The sequence below is a fragment of the Canis lupus genome, chromosome 8 (assembly GCF_003254725.2).
Source record: "Canis lupus dingo isolate Sandy chromosome 8, ASM325472v2, whole genome shotgun sequence".
NCBI classification, from domain to species: Eukaryota; Metazoa; Chordata; class Mammalia; order Carnivora; family Canidae; genus Canis; species Canis lupus.
Genome location: NC_064250.1, coordinates 36,721,854 through 36,740,455, shown reverse-complemented (window position 1 = coordinate 36,740,455; position 18,602 = coordinate 36,721,854). Strand labels below are relative to the sequence as shown.

At 35.0% G+C, this 18,602-nt stretch overlaps 1 protein-coding gene and 1 long non-coding RNA gene across 2 annotated transcripts in view; one reads left to right on the top strand and one right to left on the bottom strand.

The window, feature by feature from the left end:
- The window catches only part of HIF1A (hypoxia inducible factor 1 subunit alpha), a 42,750-nt gene that overhangs the window by 3,630 nt on the left and 20,518 nt on the right, over nt 1-18,602 (bottom strand). The window contains exons 3-12 of the mRNA XM_025442435.3: nt 18,442-18,587; nt 18,273-18,357; nt 14,036-14,148; nt 13,273-13,475; nt 8,062-8,168; nt 6,398-6,545; nt 4,445-4,665; nt 3,486-3,772; nt 2,101-2,223; nt 1,549-1,973 (exon numbers count right to left, since the gene is read on the bottom strand). Of these exons, the coding sequence (XP_025298220.1) occupies nt 1,549-1,973; nt 2,101-2,223; nt 3,486-3,772; nt 4,445-4,665; nt 6,398-6,545; nt 8,062-8,168; nt 13,273-13,475; nt 14,036-14,148; nt 18,273-18,357; nt 18,442-18,587 (1,858 nt within the window). The remainder of the gene's footprint in view (nt 1-1,548; nt 1,974-2,100; nt 2,224-3,485; nt 3,773-4,444; nt 4,666-6,397; nt 6,546-8,061; nt 8,169-13,272; nt 13,476-14,035; nt 14,149-18,272; nt 18,358-18,441; nt 18,588-18,602) is intronic.
- Nucleotides 1-18,602, top strand: part of LOC118355462 (uncharacterized) — a 32,967-nt gene that overhangs the window by 6,604 nt on the left and 7,761 nt on the right. The window lies entirely within an intron of this gene.

Genomic DNA, 18,602 nt, shown 5'->3' with positions numbered 1-18,602 from the left:
TGGTAGCATATACTATTTTGGAACTAATGTGGAAAAAAACTGCTAAAGTGAACTATATGGTAGACTGGCTTTGACAGGTAGTTAGCTGTTCAGAGAACTGAACATCTCATAGTCCTCTGTACTAACAGTAAACTGTAAATTCAAAGTCATTACCAATTCTATAACTATAGTCATTCATCTATCCATCTAATAACCATTTACTGAGCAAGTAATACAAATTACATACTGTACTAAATATTAGTACCATCTAAGACATTGTCACTGCCTTAAAAGAGCTGAGTCTACAGTCAGTTGGTGACATACTAATTTGTAAAGTAAATGCAAACACTTCTTTGTTAATCTAAAGCCCCAAGATCTTTTCTTAGTTCTGGAAAACGGTTCCTCCTAGCATTCTAGGTCAAAATAGTGATGAAGGGCAGAAGAAAAAGGCCATAAATTCTTGTTATGGCAGTGCTTTCCTCCTTAAACTGCCCCACCAACTAGCTAAAACTTGTTTCCTCTGATTACAGCCTCAAATTTAAAATGTCAAATCTCACTATAAAAATTACATATAGAGCTGAGTGAAATAAGTCAATTGGAGAAGGACAAACATTATATGGTCTCATTCATTTGGGGAATATAAAAAATAGTGAAAGGGAATAAAGGGGAAAGGAGAAAAAATGAGTGGGAAATATCAGGGAGGGAGACAGAACATGAGAGACTCCTAACTCTGGGAAACGAACTGGGGGTGGTTGAAGGGGAGGTGGGCAGGGGGTGGGGGTGATTGAGTGAAGGGCACTGAGGGGGGCACTTGATGGGATGAGCACTGGGTGTTATTCTATATGTTGGCAAATTGAACATCAATAAAAAATAAACTTATAAAAAAATACAACTTAAAAAATTATATATAGAAATTGTAACTTAAAATTTGGGTGGTATAAAGGTATTTGCTCAAACTAACTCCATAAAAGCAACATCATAAATCATGCTTAGATTCTTGTTGTAGCTTTTAAACATTTATTTAACCTATAATATAGCTAATGTTCTATAAATATGTAATGAAAAATAAAAGCAATTATACATAAATTTTAAAAGAAGGCTTGTAAATAAATACCTGTATTAAATACTGAGGATTGAAGACTATCAGGCTCAATTTGAAATGGGGAATTGGAAATACCCTTAAGTTGGAAGGTCTTTTATTCAAGTAAGCTTTAAAATAACTCAAAGAGACAGAAACAGTGAAGATGGTTAACTAGTCTGATTTACTTAGCTACAAGTAATTGGGCCAATTTTTGTACATTTAAGAACTTATTGGCCGCATTATTTTTTTAAAGGTACTGGAAGACCCTCCTACCTCCTACATTTAGATAGGTGATGTGGTTATTTTCAAGAAAATAAATACACAAGTTAATTTAGAAACATTTTTTTGAGTGCTTGTTTTATCAGAATTTGTATGTCAATTTAATATTCTTAAAGCATATTTACCAGAAAGTTAGTTATGTTTAGACATAATTAACCCTACATACATTTTAATAAAAGAGCTGTAACGTTAGTGTTATATATAAATACCTTTGACTCAAAGTGACAGATAACACGTTAGGGCTTCTTGGATGAGATTTTTCCGTCTGTTCTATTACTCCTTTTCCTGCTCTGTTTGGTGAGGCTGTCCGACTTCCAGTATCACTGTATGGTGATGTTGTGGCACTAGTAGTTACTTTAGGTACATGGGTAGGAGATGGAGCTGCAATCAATATTTTAATGTCTTCTATGCCATCTTTTGTCACTGTTTTTAATTCATCAGTGGTAGCAGTGGTACTGGTAGTAGTAAGAGGAGGTTCTTGCATTGGAGTCGGCTGGAATACTGTAATTGTGCTCGCACTTTGAGGACTTGTAGAATTGCTTTCCAGTGGTGACAACTGATCGAAGGAACGTAACTGGAAGTCATCATCCATTGGGATATAAGGAGCTAACATCTCCAAGTCTAAATCAGTGTCCTTTAAAGCAACAAGTACATGAGTTTTACAATGGCCACATCGTATAAAAGAAAAGTTAACCCCAAAATCACTTCAAGCTAAAAATTAATAAAGTTTAATAGAAAATATAATAAACAAGTTCATATACCTGGGTGGAAAATGGATTCTTTGCTTCTGTGTCTTCAGCAAAAAGTTTCTCTACCAATTCAAGCTTAAATTCATTGACCATATCACTATCCACATCAAAACAATATTCACTGGGACTGTTGGGCTGTAAAAGGAATTCAATGTGTTTACTTTTCCCTGAGGAAACCTACATATATTTTGTTAGTTGTTAGAATTCTCAAGCCAGACCTCAGAGAATACACAACAAAGTCCATTTCTTCTATCACATTTTATCTAACTAGTGACAAGTTAAACTTCAGAGCTTGCATTTATAACTATACATTTCTATGTAACATCATTTATGAAATTAGGACTAAAAGATACATTCATCTGCTTCTTCTGAAGAATAAAACTCATCTACTAATTCAACTCCCACATGGTACCTAATTGGCCAATAACTAGATATGATATACTCACTGGAATCTACCTTTATCCTGAGAGGCCAAACTTCCATGATGATGTACCTAAAAATCTCACATGTTTCGGGGGTGGGGTAGGGGTGAGGACGTAAGTTCTTTTACTTACATTCACCTTAATGAATATAGTACTATTTTAGGGGTTCCAAGCAAGGATTCTAACCAGTCACTTGTAACTACATAGTCTAAGAATAAGCTTTTGCTTTCTTCATTTTAACATTTGTTAGATTTACTTTTGTTAGATAAAAAAACAAAATAAATCAATAGATTTTTATGCTGGGTAAGCTGAGCAACTACAGCACAGACTGTATTTTCCGGAAGGCTGTGAGATAGATGTCAAATCTCCTACTCTTAGCTCACCAGTTTGAACTGATAAATATTACATGTAAAATTATTCACCACTTATTAAGACTTACTTGTGCCTCATGGTCATAATATTCAAGTCTGAGTTGCCTTACTACTCCTGAGCATATTTTTTGACATAGTAAGCTCTGAAATGGAATCGTTCTAGATTTAGAAATAAAGCCCTATGTGACATCTTTAGTCTTGGCCTCAGCCTAACCCTTAAAAACTATTTTCATTGTGTTTATAGAAAAACTATTATCAAGACAGAACTTGAGTAAAAAATAGTTATTAGGTATTTACTCTGTTTAAGACTTGGTATTTTCATATTATACTTATCTAGGATTTCAAAACAGTGATGAAAATTGGGCTAAATTAGGCAAATAGCTTAGGGTCCCTTCGCTTTTAAAAAGCTTAGTTAAAATAAGCCTTTTGCTACTTGACAGTTCTCCAACTCATAGGGTAATATACCTTTGAGGGTAGCAATTACAGGCACACACATTGTTCTCTGTGGATGTCTAAATTCAAGACTTTTTTTGTATTCATTTTATAAATACATTCCTAAAATTAAAATATGAAAGTTATCCTCTTCTTAGATCATGACACCTACCTCAGGTGAACTTTGTCTAGTGCTTCCATCAGAAGGACTAGCTGGCTGATCTTGAATCTGGGGCATAGTAAAAGAAAGTTCCAGTGACTCTGGATTTGGCTCTAATTTTAACGCAACTTCTTGATTGAGTGCCGGGTCAGCACTACTTCGAAGTGGCTTTGGAGTTTCAGAAGCAGGTAATGGAGACATTGCCAAATTTATATTCTGTAATTTTTCGTTGGATGAGGGGAGCATTACATCATTATACAACGGAACTTCCTCAAGTTGTTGGTCATCAGTTTCTGTGTCTATAGGGGAAAAATTATTAATCAATTTAAAGAATGGCTAGATTTTAACATATAGGGAATTATATGCCCCCTTTTACAAAAGGTCTAATTCACTCAAACAAGAGTGTTACCAAATTTTCCTTAATCAGAAAGTTTTCAGATATTATGGTATAATCATTAAGTCTGAATTGTCTTTCCAATCTACTGTTGACAGGTCCTATTATATTTATGGCATAAAAATCCCCTGCAATTCCAACCTTTTCATACCTTCTACTCATTAAAATTTAACCAACTTTGAAATTACAATTTTCATTTTCAGTGTCTGATATTATGTTATGACTGATTATCCTTTAATGAACTACACCTACTGCAATATAATTTTTACACTGTGGAGAAAATATGGCAACAGGATATAGAAATAAGAGTAGCTGAGAAACATTCAAGTAGGAAAAAGAAAGACCTAAGAACCCTTTGAAGCACAACTTACAACAATGACACAGAAGCAGGAATGCTTAGAAATTGCAGGGGCAAACATATTTAAGCAAATACTTTGAAAAAGACATTGAAAAACAAAATATGTAAGACTGCAATATTCACATGATTACCAACAATAACATGTCCAAGTTTAGTTAAAATGGGCTTGCAGCAACAGATAGAGTTTTTAGGCAATCGAAACAATAACTAAAGACCCACCATTGCTGCCGAAATCTAAAGATATGATTGTGTCTCCAGCAGCTGGGGCCAGCAAAGTTAAAGCATCAGGTTCCTTTTTAAGCTTATCAAAGAGACTACTTGTATCTTCTGATTCAACTTTGGTGAATAGCTGAGTCATTTTCATATCTGAAGATTCAACTGGTTTGAGGACACATTCTGTTTGTTGAAGGGAGAAAATCAAGTCGTGCTGAATAATACCACTGTCAAAAAAGAGAGATTAGTAGTTCTTAAATGAGCATTGACACAATAGGGTGGGGGTGACTGAAATAACCTGTCTCTTAAAATTCTGCTTTATGAAAAGGAACATTTTAAGATGCTTTATACTAATCTCTCATGCATACCTGGTTACATTCAGGGTATAAAATAGCAATATGAAATAAAGACCTCTAAAAATTCAAGAACTTCAGATATCCCTTTGGGAAGAGTGATGGTGACAAAGAAATGTAATAGTCAAGTACATGAAGGATACAAACAGATCCTCACAATTTTTATGCTGATTCACATGTAATAAAACCAACACAGAAGAATTCTTTGAGACTGATGCATGAGGTATGACCTAAAGATGGTCCTAAAATAAAAAGATAGATAAACGACCAAGGTCTTTCTAAGAAGGGTGCCATATTTTCCTTGGTGCCAAGAAAATGATACCTGCAGGATAGCGTTGAAGAGGAATGATGAAAAACAGACCCATCTTTGTGTTTGGCTTAAATATAAGTTTTATTGTCCCTTTAATCAATAAATATTTAAGTGTTTACTAAGTGAAATGAACCAAGGATACAAAGCTTAAAACACATAACCTTTGCCCTCAGAAGTTTATAACCCAGTGTGAAAGTAGATGTGCAAACAATTAAAAAACAAAACGGGAACTGCTGAAATACAGAAAATCTGCTTCACAGAGAAGCCAAAAGCTGAAACTCTGGCTCAACTAGTTTTTGGCATATGGGTAATGGGGAAAAGCAGGACATTCCAAGTGGATGATTCTTATATAATAGGAAAGTCATGAAAGAACTCTTTGGCACTAATATTAAAACATTAAAGTATGGCAAAACTACAACAGCAACATTTAAGGACAGTGTCAGAAGTGGCAAAAAATAAAAACAAATTACCAAAGTCTTCCAAAGAGAGGTGGCCACAGATTTTAGAAAGAGGATGGAATCTGTGAAAGCATGTGAGTATAGAAAATGACAAGAAATGATGCTATGCAAGTAAGCCATGGTTTATCTTGGGAGTGATGAAAAGATATTTAAAATAATTCTAAGGAAAATGAGATGATCAGATATCCATGCAAGAAAACTCAGCATGGTGGTAATTTAGAAGATGGACTAGAAGGGCGTAGTCACCTGCTAAAGTAGATCAAATGAAAGATTAGTTTATGAGATCCATAATATTCACAAGCCAGTAAACTAAAAGAAAAGTTCATGAATATACAAGAGCCATGGACATTATACAGCATTTTACAGTCATTTCATATAGGATTTCATCTAATGCTCATTACAACCTTCTGAGCTAACTATTATCATCTCTTCTATATGGGTGAAATGCAAAGAAATGAGAATTTCCCAAGGTCCTGGAGCTAATGAGTGAAAGAGCTATGACATAAACCTAACTATTCCAAGGCCAGTATTCTTCCTACAAAAATAAGATAGCTACCTGAGATAGTATATGCTGATAGATACACGATTAAAACTAATCCAATAGGAGATCTGGAGTTTTTTCAAGGTCTTTTTAAAAATGGGAGTGAAAAGGATGCGAATAGATGGCTACTGTAGAATAGCTGGCCCAGACACTCAAGTCAGAGTACTAAAAACCATAATTAGGCAGAAATATGAAAACAAAATACAGTTAACATTTATAATCTTCTTCTCCTATATAAAATGATTATCCAAAAAAGTTACTACTTGCTCCCCCAAAATATTTACATTCCAAGCTTACCTCACAACATAATTTACACATACAATGCACTGTGGTTGAGAGTTCTTAGTGTTATATATGACAGTTGCTTGAGTTTCAACCCAGACATAACCACCTCTTTTGGCAAGCATCCTGTACTGTCCTGTGGTGACTTGTCCTTTAGTAAACACTAGGAGTGGAAAGGAGAAAGAGTCACGCAGAGAAAATAACTTTGAATTTTCAATCAAATGAATGCATGCTGAATGCTGGCCATTATTTTAGAAAAGAAGAGATATGTTTATTTTAAGGGAACCAGTTGTAACTGTTTAAAGTGATAGAGAAAAAGCCCCAGTATAGCCAAAAATATATGCATTTCATTCTTCTAACCTCCAAAATAAACTCCTTTCCTGCCAATCTTCATTTTAAATAAAATGAAAGCTAGAAATGAGGGACAGCACTGACTAAAATTCCTTTAACAACTTGTATGTTGAAAGTATCAGAAAGACTAAAGAATGAATAATCTTTTTTTTTTTAATTTTTATTTATTTATAATAGTCACAGAGAGAGAAAGAGAGAGAGGCAGAGACATAGGCAGAGGGAGAAGCAGGCTCCATGCACCGGGAGCCTGATGTGGGATTCGATCCCGGGTCTCCAGGATCGTGCCCTGGGCCAAAGGCAGGCGCCAAACCGCTGCGCCACCCAGGGATCCCGAGAATGAGTAATCTTGATTCTATAGAGAACATCTGAGCAAGTGGCACTGCTATATTTTCTTAAATTTCTACCGAGGTTTCCAGAGAATTAACAATGTTTCAAATAGTGGTGCAAGCATATTTGAATCTCAACTGGTATCATACTAAAAATCTTTTTTTTTCATACTAAAAATCTTTTGGCAATTTAGGCAATTTTAATCTATTACTGATTTGGAAGAAAATACTAGATAAATAGTAATGAGGACATTACCATGAGTACTAGGGGCCCTGACTGCTGATTTGGGCTCATTCTACATTCAAGGCTAATCGTACTATAACTCAGTTGACACTCAAATATACCCAATCACATTGGGAAGTCATGTTAGGTACAGATTAAATGGGCAAGTGAGATTTCAAAGTCTTACTATATGGATCTTTAAATAACATTAACAAGTAAAATGGAGAATTTTATCTTATGTCACAGGTACCTGTTACCACTTGCATTGATCACCTTCACATTCACCGAGTCACTGAACAGTTACTTTGAGTGCCTTCCATGTGCCAACAACTGGTTTGAATACTTTATTACAAATCCTAAAAATGATGCTATAATATTCTATGACCTTTTTTTAGTCTTTTTTAAATACAAAGACCAACTACCAAGTTAGTTTTACATATTATTAAATGATTCTACTTTAATTAGTTTTGGTTACAACAAACACAAAACAAGATTTAATGGTCAAGATTCCTAATGAAGAATACTATTAAGACATTTAGCCTAGGATAGGCGCCTGGGTGGCTCAGTTGGTCAAGCATTTGACTCCTGATCTCAGCTCAGGTCTTGATCTCAGGTTTGTGAGTTCAAGCCCCAAACTTTAAAAAAAAAAAAAAAAAAAAAAAAATTTAGTCTAGGAAGATTGGTTAATTTTAACCAAAAAGTTAGATATCTGTCTAAACAGTAAAGAGATTGTAAGAGTTAAATAATTAGAATATCTGTAGTTCTTCCACTGTACTTACTATCATGATGAGTTTTGGTCAGATGGTCAGAGTCCAAAGCATGATAATATTCATATATTGAGCGGCCCAAAAGTTCTTCTGGCTCATATCCCATCAATTCAGTAATTCTGTTAAGTAAAAAATAGAAGAGAAAAAAATAAACTAAATGATAAAGACTTTGCTTCTCCAAAGTAACTGATATGGATTAATCCTACAGACAAGTGGATTTTCAAAAATAAAGAGCATCCTTCTTTGCTTAGAATAAGTTAAATCTCACCTTTGGTAACTCTACAGTTAACTAAATACAGCACCATGCATTTCTGTAAGTCTTCTGGAGTCATCCTGCTACTTGACCCTTTTATCCCCTTCACCCAAACTTGTTACCTACTTTTTAAAAAGATTTATTTATTTACTTGAGAGAGAGGGTGCCAGGAGGGAGGGGCAAAGGGAGAGGGAGAGGGAGAGGGAGAGACAGTCTCAAGCAGACTCCATGCTAAGCGCAGAGCCCAACGTGGGGCTGGATCCCACAACTCCGAGGTCATGACCTGAGCTAAAGCCAAGAGTTAGATACTCAAAGTGACTGTGTCACCCAGGTGCTCCCTATTTTTAATCACATTTATTGTACTTACTTTCAGTAACAAGACAAGGGATTCATAACTAGATAGGAAGTACTGCTAAATTAAATGATAAAAGTTATAAAGGTAGTCACTGACATTTAATTTGAAATATAAGATTATATCCATAGTATTAATTTACCATAAAACCAGATTCTTTATTTAACAGTGCCCTAGGCAAGGCTTCACTTTAGGGGAATCAATATCTATTACAGAATTTTAATATCACCAACCAAAGACTATCTACATTAAATGGGAACTTAAGAAATACATATTATGTAGGTTTTAGAAGATGCTCTTGTATTTAAGTTTTTTTAATTACATAAAAATATAGGAATTCATTTCAGATGAAAAAATGATATCAAACTGAAAATGGACTAGAAAATAATTCAGTTACCCCTTCTGATTTCCAGGCAACTCTTTTAGGACAGATATTATTAGATCTTACTACTTTCTATAATCACACTCTGAAATGGGACCCATTTCATGTGAAAGAGAATGCTATCTTCTTAGTAACACACTAAACAGAAATATTCTCTTCTAAGAGCAAAACATGAGTTCAACTTTTCAATTTCTCATTTTTAGACTTCAAAAGACTTCCTGAGGTGTAAGCAAAAGTTACTTCACGTACTGTGTCCAAAAACACAACTACAAAAAACACAGAGGGAAGATACCTTTCTAAAAAATGTATAAAAGGAATACTGTTTGTGTTGTCACACTTTAAGGCAAGATCTGCCATACAGTTTATTCCAAAATAAAAACAGGTAAATAGAAAGTGGTTTGTAAAAAATCAAACGAAACCAAGCTAAAATCCAAGCTTCTTTACAAAGGGATATCCCTAAACACATCTGCACTAGGTGGCAGCATTACAAAAGGAAACTACGGTTTTTAAAAATAGTCCTGTTTCTTTAAATTATACTTTAAAAATAATTTTAATTGGTCTTATATTGGTTACTTAAATGAAATTCCCATGGAATTAATAAAAACTTCCATTGTTTAAATCGTTATATGCCTGAGTGTGTCTGGTACTGTTCTAGGTATGAAAATGCCAGGTCAAAACTCAACATGTAGCTAATCTTCTGGAACAGTTACCATACTACTCATGAAATAATGTGGTAAGTGTAGTGACAAGAATCTGTTGCAGGAATCAGAGGAACCACCCTTATCCAGGAGAAGAAATGGTTGGCTGAGGGACAACGTTTTAGGAGTTTAGGAGAGTGAAAGGAGACTTAGGGAGTTGAACAGACATGAGAAACAGAGAAAGCAAAACCATTTCAAGAAGGTATACCAGAAGCAAAGCAGAGATGAGCTTAACACTGTATAAATAAGAAGGATTCATGTGGTTAGTGGAGGCAGATGAGGAGAGATGAGTTTAGAGAAGTAACCAGATTAATGAGGGCCTTGTATTATCATGTTAAGAAGCTCTAGTTTAATTAGATGTCAATCAGTACTTCTGAGTTGAGGTATGCCTATCACTAAGGGAGACAAGATGTTAAAATATAAACGGCATATTTTCCTAGAAAATCAATTTAACTTTAGAGAATTACATAACTTATATTCTGTACCAAAAAGGGAAGTGATCCAGAAAATCTTATCAAAAAGTGTTTTTAAGGGACTAGGACTAGGATCTAAAGCAACTACACAGCATATAATTCATTCATTTTAAGTGTCCCAAGTGCAAGAACTGTTGCTCTTCATTTCTACTTTGCCATGATCTTGTAGATGCTCAAATAAATGTGTTAAATGACCATACATGGAAATTGGTACAGTAAATATTGTTTGTGAGACAGTTTGAATGCCAGAAGCTTGATAGGTTAGCTTTTCTCAAAATTGGGCAAAAATTTTTCTAGATCTCAGTTCTTAGGGGTTTTAGATGTGAGAAGTTTTTAGAAAGAGCTCCAACCAGAAAACAGCAATCTCCTGGACAAACTCAAAACCTTACTTGGTTGCTCTCTAAGCTGGCAGTCTTTACTCCTCTGTCATGATCATTCTGCCAGTTTTTTGATATAACCAGAGAGAAATGTCACTCCCTCTCTCAATTCTCATTCTAGCTCTGCTAGAATTTTCTCCCCAGCTTACCTCTATACTTTGCTAGAGTTCAAAAACTAAAAAAAAAAAATCCTCAAAAAAAAGAATTTCTGTTCTTTCATATATTCACATGAATAATGGAAATAAACACCATAAAGCACTTGTTAGTTTTTCTATCTTCATTTTTCTGATAGCTGACACCAGTGGTAAAGCATTTACTATGTGTATGAGGCACTCAACAAATTCCTTTAATCCTGGCAACAGCCTTTTGAAATATTACCCTTCCTTAATAGGTAAGGATCATAAAATTTGAAATAGTTAAGGTCAAATACCAAGGCCACACGGTAAGTATCAGAACTGCAAGCCAGGGATCCCTGGGTGGTGCAGCGGTTTAACGCCTGCCTTTGGCCCAGGGCACGATCCTGGAGACCCGGGATCGAATCCCACCATCGGGCTCCCGGTGCATGGAGCCTGCTTCTCCCTCTGCCTGTGTCTCCGCCTCTCTCTCTCTCTCAATGTGTGACTATCATAAATAAATAAAAATTAAAATTAAAAAAAAAAAAAAAAACTGCAAGCCAGGACTGAATCCAGGACTATGGGATTTTAAAGCCAGAGTTCTGTCACATTTCCTTGTCCAGTGGGGTGGGGGATTCCTATCTATTTTGTATCATGACTAAGTGCTTAAAATTGGTTTTCTCATACAATCTTTAAGTTGACCCTACATAAAGTGTTACCAAAGATGAAACTGGGAGACCTGGGTGGCTCAGTAGTTGAGCAACTGCCTTCAGCTCAGGTCATGATCCCGGGGTCCTGGAATCGAGTCCCACATCAAGCTCCCCATAGGGAGCCTGCTGCTCCCTCTGCCTATGTCTCTGCCTCTCATGAATAAAAAATAAATAAATAAATAAAAAGAAAACAAAAGATGAAGAAACTGATGTGCCAAGATCATTTGGATATAGGCATCAAAGTCAGGATTTAGTAGTCTGGCTGTGGAATCTATGCCTTCAGTTACTATATTACACAGGCATACATTAAAAAAAAAAAATGGGACAAGCAAATAATTACAATAGTAGAAAAAATGTTGACAGATGTACGCACAATGAATAGTATAGTTTCTTGAAGGATAAAGGGAAGTTCCATAAAGAAGTAGATGGCTCTTGAAAGATAAATGTGTGTTAGGAATTGAAGAATACTTCATCGCTGAATGGGAAAATGTGTGTAAAGGAACTAAGACAGCAAGTTAGCATGTGGTGTTCTCCAGCTGTAGGATGTTGGGGACATCAGAGTAATCCCCTCTTCCTGATTAATTTAGAGAAGTGGTCAGGGGCCAGATCATAAATATTTTTGTTGGCCATGCTAAGAAGTTTGGGTTTTATTGTAGAGGTCCATTTTTCTTTCAGCTTTTCAAAAGGTACATCTTTTGATAAAGAAAATCCCTTGCCCTCCTCTAATATTTTTATAAACCCAAGTTTTTTCTGTGTAAAGATAAAGGGAAACAATTGACACATTTTCAACAGTAATATGATATTATCTGATTTTCACATAATGAAGTCCACTTTTGGGTGATGTAAATGAGAGATTAAAAGGGCATAAATCTTTTGGCAGAGAGGCAGCCTAGGAGATTATGGCAAAAATTTGAGCCAAAGGTTGTAATAATGAGCTGAAGAATTCAGCGGCAGGAAGGCAAGGGTAGAAAGGAGGGAATGGACCAAGAGATATATGTAGATAGTAAATCTATAGGATTTAGAGACCAATTGAGTACAGATGATGAAAGTAAAAGAGGGATCCCTGGGTGGCTCAGTGGTTGAGCGTCTGCCTTCAGCTCAGGGCATGATCCCAGGCCCTACGATGGAGTCCCACATCGGGCTCCCCACAGGGAGCCTGCTTCTCCATCTGTCTCTCTCGATCTGTCTCTTATTAATAAATAGATAAAATCTTCAAAAAAAAAAAAAGATTGTAAAAGAAAAGTTAAGGATAAATTCCAAATTTTTGCAGGAGTTATGTATCTACAGTGGTATACTACCCATGTCAGCATTATTAAAACAGCGCAATTTTTAAAGTTGTTGTTTTGGGGCAATAGTGGTATAGTTCAATTATAGAAATACTCAGTTTATTAATATAGAAGATTATCCAGATAAAATATCAACTTTGCAGTTAAAAATAAATATGGACATAAATTTGGGAAAAGGCAATAGAAATAAATCATGGGTAATATGTAGGGTAAGGAGATGATCAAACATTTTCCTCTCTAGTCCATAACCAAAAGTATTTTATTCTTTCCCAAATAATGCATTGTATCTTTGAAATATGTTTCTTTTTAAATAAGTTAGAAGCCCTAAAGGAAAATGACCCCATCATTATGATTTTTGATAGCACCTTGATAGAGTATTCATAGTGCACAGTAAGTGTTTGATAAATGCAGCTGAATTAATCTACAAAGTTAATCTAGTATTACTGACTTTTTACAATGTATCACTATTCAACTTCGTGGAAGGAAGCATTCGCAGTCTTTATTATAGTGAATGGTAAAAAAAAAATACGCTAGGGACTAATTAAAATTTTCAAGTTATATTTTACATATATTATTTACCTTTCATCACAATAAGAAAATTTCATATCCAGACTGTGACGACTGAGAAAAGTCTTGCTATCTAAAGGAATTTCAATATTTGATGGATGAGGAATGGGTTCACAAATCAGCACCAAGCACGTCATGGGTGGTTTCTTATACCCACACTGAGATTGGTTACTATTAGTATCGTAGACATGAATGTGGCCTGTGCAGTGAAGTACCTATGTACAAAGAAAACAAAGCAGTTTTTTAAAAAGCATAATATGCTAGTTAAAAAATGCAGAGATAAACATCTGAAGTGTGACACAGCAGATAAGCTTTGATAAAATTTATTGTCATTAGTGGATTAACCATATCTTTGAAATCAATAAATGTTTCCTGGGTAACACCACTCATGTAACTCAGGCACCATAAAATACTCTTTAAAAATTTTCTTTCAGACAAATCTGGGCTGATTTTTCATTCATTTCATCATAGTGGCTGTTTATTATTTTGTTACTTCTTACTTCAATGAATGTTGCAACACTGAGCAAAGAAATGAAATAATAAACAGAAAATTAAGTTATATCAAGACTCAAACACTGAGTGGGTGGCAAAGCCAACTGATTAAGTTAGTTCAGTACAATTTAAGTTCATGCCTCAAAGAGAGATTTCTAGTTTGGGATGGTAACTCAGCAAATGCTAATAAATAACTGTAAGTTTTCCCTCACAATTCTAATGCTATTTTATGTATTAGTAGTGTTGGGATATACATCACTACTCACAAGTCATTTTTACTTACTTTCCATGTTGCTGACTTGATGTTCATAGTTCTCCCCCGGCTAGTTAGGGTACACTTCATTCTGAGAAAAAAACTTCGCTGTGTATTCTGCTCTTTACCCTTTTTCACAAGGCCTAATGAATGAAAGCATGAAATAAAATTTAAAAACTAAATTTTTAAGTTTGTCACAGAGTAGCACAAAGGTGCTATATTCAATTAATAAGTCTCAGCATGAATAATGATTCACACTCCAACACATACAAGAGATCTAACATGATTCAATCACTAACTGGGGTTCACAACTCCCAATGATTCCCTGGTTTCAGACAGCAGTTAATCATTTCACATTCAAGCTTGTGAAGTTGGCAAAATTACAAAGAAACATAAATGTGGTATAAATTTGCCTTGTAATTGTGCTACCAGTTTACAAGCACATCCCAAAAAAGACTGTAGCAAACTCCTCTAAACCTTTGCTAAATGTGTTAGCTCAATTTATAATAAGCATTCCCTATATTTATAGAACTTTTAAATCAGCAACTTTCTTTTCAAAGCAAATACCATTTTTATTTATCTGATTTTTCTTTAAATCTTCCTGTAAAGCAGGCATGACATTATTTCTACTTTGTTACTAGAGGAAAAAAACAAAGCAAATAAAATGAACATACTGAATGACTTTTCCAAGCAAAACTAGAGTGAAATAAAATCAGATCTATTTACTCCCATTCCAAACCTTACAGAACTAAGAAATGGTGAGAAGGAAAAAAAATGAAAAGCATAGAGGTGAGGAAAAGAGAACACATGTTTAGGAAACAGTAGATAGGGATCCCTGGGTGGCGCAGCGGTTTGGCGCCTGCCTTTGGCCCAGGGCGCGATCCTGGAAACCCGGGATCGAATCCCACATCAGGCTCCCGGTGCATGGAGCCTGCTTCTCCTTCTGCCTATGTCTCTGGCTCTCTCTCTCTCTCTCTGTGTGACTATCATAAAAAAAAAAAAAAAAAAAGAAAAAAGAAAAAAAGGAAACAGTAGATAGTTCAGGATGCTATAATATGAAGTACATGCAGAAGAGTAATGAGACAGAAAGGGAAGATTAGGGTTGTTAATAATGGAGGACTTCTGATGGCCTAAGGAGTTGTCTTAAATATGCAACATGAAACTTCTAAAAAATTCTGAGATGGGAAGCACAATCAGGAATTTAAGGTATATTAATCCAGAAGTAATATATATAATGCATTAGAATCACAGGATAATGATGGTAATCAGGGGCTGAGCAGTAGCAGAAGTGAAAAGGGTGACAAAAGACATATGAAGAACTATAATCTATAAAAACTTGAAAACTGATGGAAGTAGTTGGGGAGGAGAGAAATTTAAAAAGAAAAAAGATCTGAAGATTTTAAGGCTAATATACTGAAAGAAAAGTGTCAAGTAGAAAGGAAACAAGATATTAAGTTTAAATTTAGGCTTATTAGCTGGAAATGCTGGACTCTTGAGGAAGAAGAATTCTGGAAGAAGAGTGCTAGTTCCATACCAATGGAACTAGGCAAGGGGGTGGTCTTGATGCTGATACAAATTATTTGGGTTTACTCAAAAATTAACTTTGCCCTCCCTAGAAGCATTTGAGAATCAATTTTAAGAAGATGCCATGAGAACCATACTGGTCTCAGTGGTGGTACAGACAGAGGTGAGTTGTAGTTGTGGTGCTGGCAGAGATTTACTTGTAAATTCTCTGTGGATTTTCAGTCCTTAATAATCTAAGCTTGAATTGTACTGACTTCTGGAAACCCAAAGCTTCTGAATTGAGACATGAAGATTAATTTAAAAACCAAGGTACAGGATCCCTGGGTGGCGCAGCGGTTTGGCGCCTGCCTTTGGCCCAGGGCGCGATCCTGGAGACCTGGGATCAAATCCGTCGGGCTCCCGGTGCATGGAGCCTACTTCTCCCTCTGCCTGTGTCTCTGCCTCTCTCTCTCTCTGTGACTATCATAAATAAATAAATTTAAAAAAAAAGAAAAAGATTTAAAAAAACCAAGGTACTAGCATTTTCCTAATGGAAAAAAAATTTCAAAAGAACTAAATTTTCAGACCTTTAAAAATAAATCATATCTTATAATAATTTAATGGACTCTAAGTCATCATTTTAGAATTTAAACGAAAAAGTAATAGGACTATGTCATATAAACACATCACAGGTTCTTAGCATATCATTGGAATGTGATATATTGCAGCAGTCCCTCTTTTCTAAAAATGAAAAGTGTAGTTTTTCCTTCTCAACGCAACATCAAACATTCATTACTTCAGGAATGATTTCCAATAAGTTCATGTACCATAAAAACCCATCTGTTTACAAAAATAAAAATAGAAAAAGTTTGTTTAAAAATATACATCTAGGGCAGCCATGGTGGCGCAGCGGTTTAGTGCCGCCTGCAGACCAGGTGTGATCCTGGAGACCCAGGATCGAGTCCCATGTCAGGCTCCCCGCAGGGAGCCTACTTCTCCCTCTGCCTGTGTCTCTGCCTCTCTCTCTCTGTGTGACTCTCATGAATAAATAAATAAATCATAAATAAATAAATAAATAAATAAATAAACAAACAAACAAACAAACAAACTTCTAAACTATATTATGGGGGATCCCTGGGTGGCTCAGCGGTTTGGTGCCTGCCTTTGGCCCAGGGCCTGATCCTGGAGACCCAAGATCGAGTCCCACGTTGGGCTCCCTGCATGAAGCCTGCTTCTCCCTCTGCCTGGGTCTTTGCCTCTCTCTTTCTGTGTCTCTCGTGAATAAATAAATAAAATCTTTTTTAAAAATAAATAAATGAACTGTATTATGTAGAATATATTTGATTTAGAATAATGCATTAACATCATTACCAAATCAAAACAAAACTTCCTAATATCCATCTATTCATAGTCTAGCCCAAGGGAAGCGCTAAGCAGCCAGTACAAACTTCAAAGTCTAAACACTAGAAGCCCTATTTTAAACTAACTGACAGCCCACTTAGGTCCCTGTGTGAAGTATATTTACTCTTCCTTTATATAAAATTCTAAAAATTATATATTTGCTTTCCAAGTGTACAGTAAACACAAAGTATGAGATTAAAAAACAGAAGAGGGCTCCTATTGGAAAGGTCAAAAGTGACCACAGAATGTAATGAGAGTTGGTGAACATGAAATATCTCCAAAGTACTAATGAGTGTGGACTCATCTCCATTTACCTGAGTTTAACCTACACTCTGCCATTTATCTTGGTAAGTTACTTAATAACTTACATAATCTTGGTAAGTTACTTAATAACTCAGTGCCTCAGTTTCCTCAGTAAAATAGAAATAGTAACCTCACAGGGTGTTATGAGGAAAAAGAAGTTAAAGCACATAGCAGCAGGGAACAATGTTCTGGCACAGAATACTATCTAAATAGAGGTTAACTATTATTGTAAATGAGATGAAAAAGAAAACCATAAAAATATCCAAAAAATGTTATGAACTTGAGGTTGTTTAATACAGAAGCAAACAAACATACATTGGAGAGCAGCAAAGAACTACAGAGCAGAATGACAGGTTTTCATTGTGATAACTTTACAAATTATCTTTATATTTTGTTTAAGAAGGCATAGGTGTAAAGAGACTTCGTTAGTTATTAAGTTTTCGTAATTCAAAAGGTACTTTCCAAAAATCTTAGAAACTTATTTTTAATAATTCATTCCTAAGAGTTAAGAGGTCTTAGTGGTCTTTTTTGTTGTTGCTAATGTGGGAGAATCCATAATATAATACTTTGTAATTTTACTACATAGTCTCAAATAACCGTGAATATCCTGAGGTCAAATAAGCAGTTATTAAGCTCTTAAAAATCTGGTGAACTTTCTCTTTTCTTTTTCTTGGTCCTTTAGAAAGCTTGAATGCAAACTGGTACCTCAAGTGTAGTAACTATCTAAATTCTTATTTGAGTATGATTTCTCTTGGCCTTACAGTTGTACGCTATAAATTGACTTCTTTGAAGGTCCCGATTTTATTTACTTTTCCATTTAATGTGGTTTATATCTATATAATTATTCGTGGAATTAGGTGGGCTTTAAAATTTTTTTAAGTCTTTTTATGAAATCTCTAAAAAAATAGAATAATGCAGATTTCACAAAGAACAGAACATTAAACATGAAACGATGTTTTGAGCCTCAGGTTAATACAACAGCAAATTTTAAAATTAGTAAGTGTCTTATTCTATAAAACCACTTGTTACATTAAATCAAACAATAGACTTTTCTTCTTACCATTTCTGTGTGTAAGCATTTCTCTCATTTCCTCATGGTCACATGGATGAGTAAAATCAAACACACTGTGTCCAGTTAGTTCAAACTGTAAACACATTTAAAAAATTAGATTTATATCATAAAATCATAAAAACATACAGAAAGGGTTCTTAATATGTAGGTATTTTACCTGAGTCAATCCCATGTATTTGTTCACATTATCAGAAATGTAAATCATGTCACCATCATCTGTGAGAACCATAACAAAACCATCCAGGGCTTTCAAATAAAAGCAATTCATCTGTGCCTTCATTTCATCTTCAATATCTAAATCACCTAAAAAGGGCACAT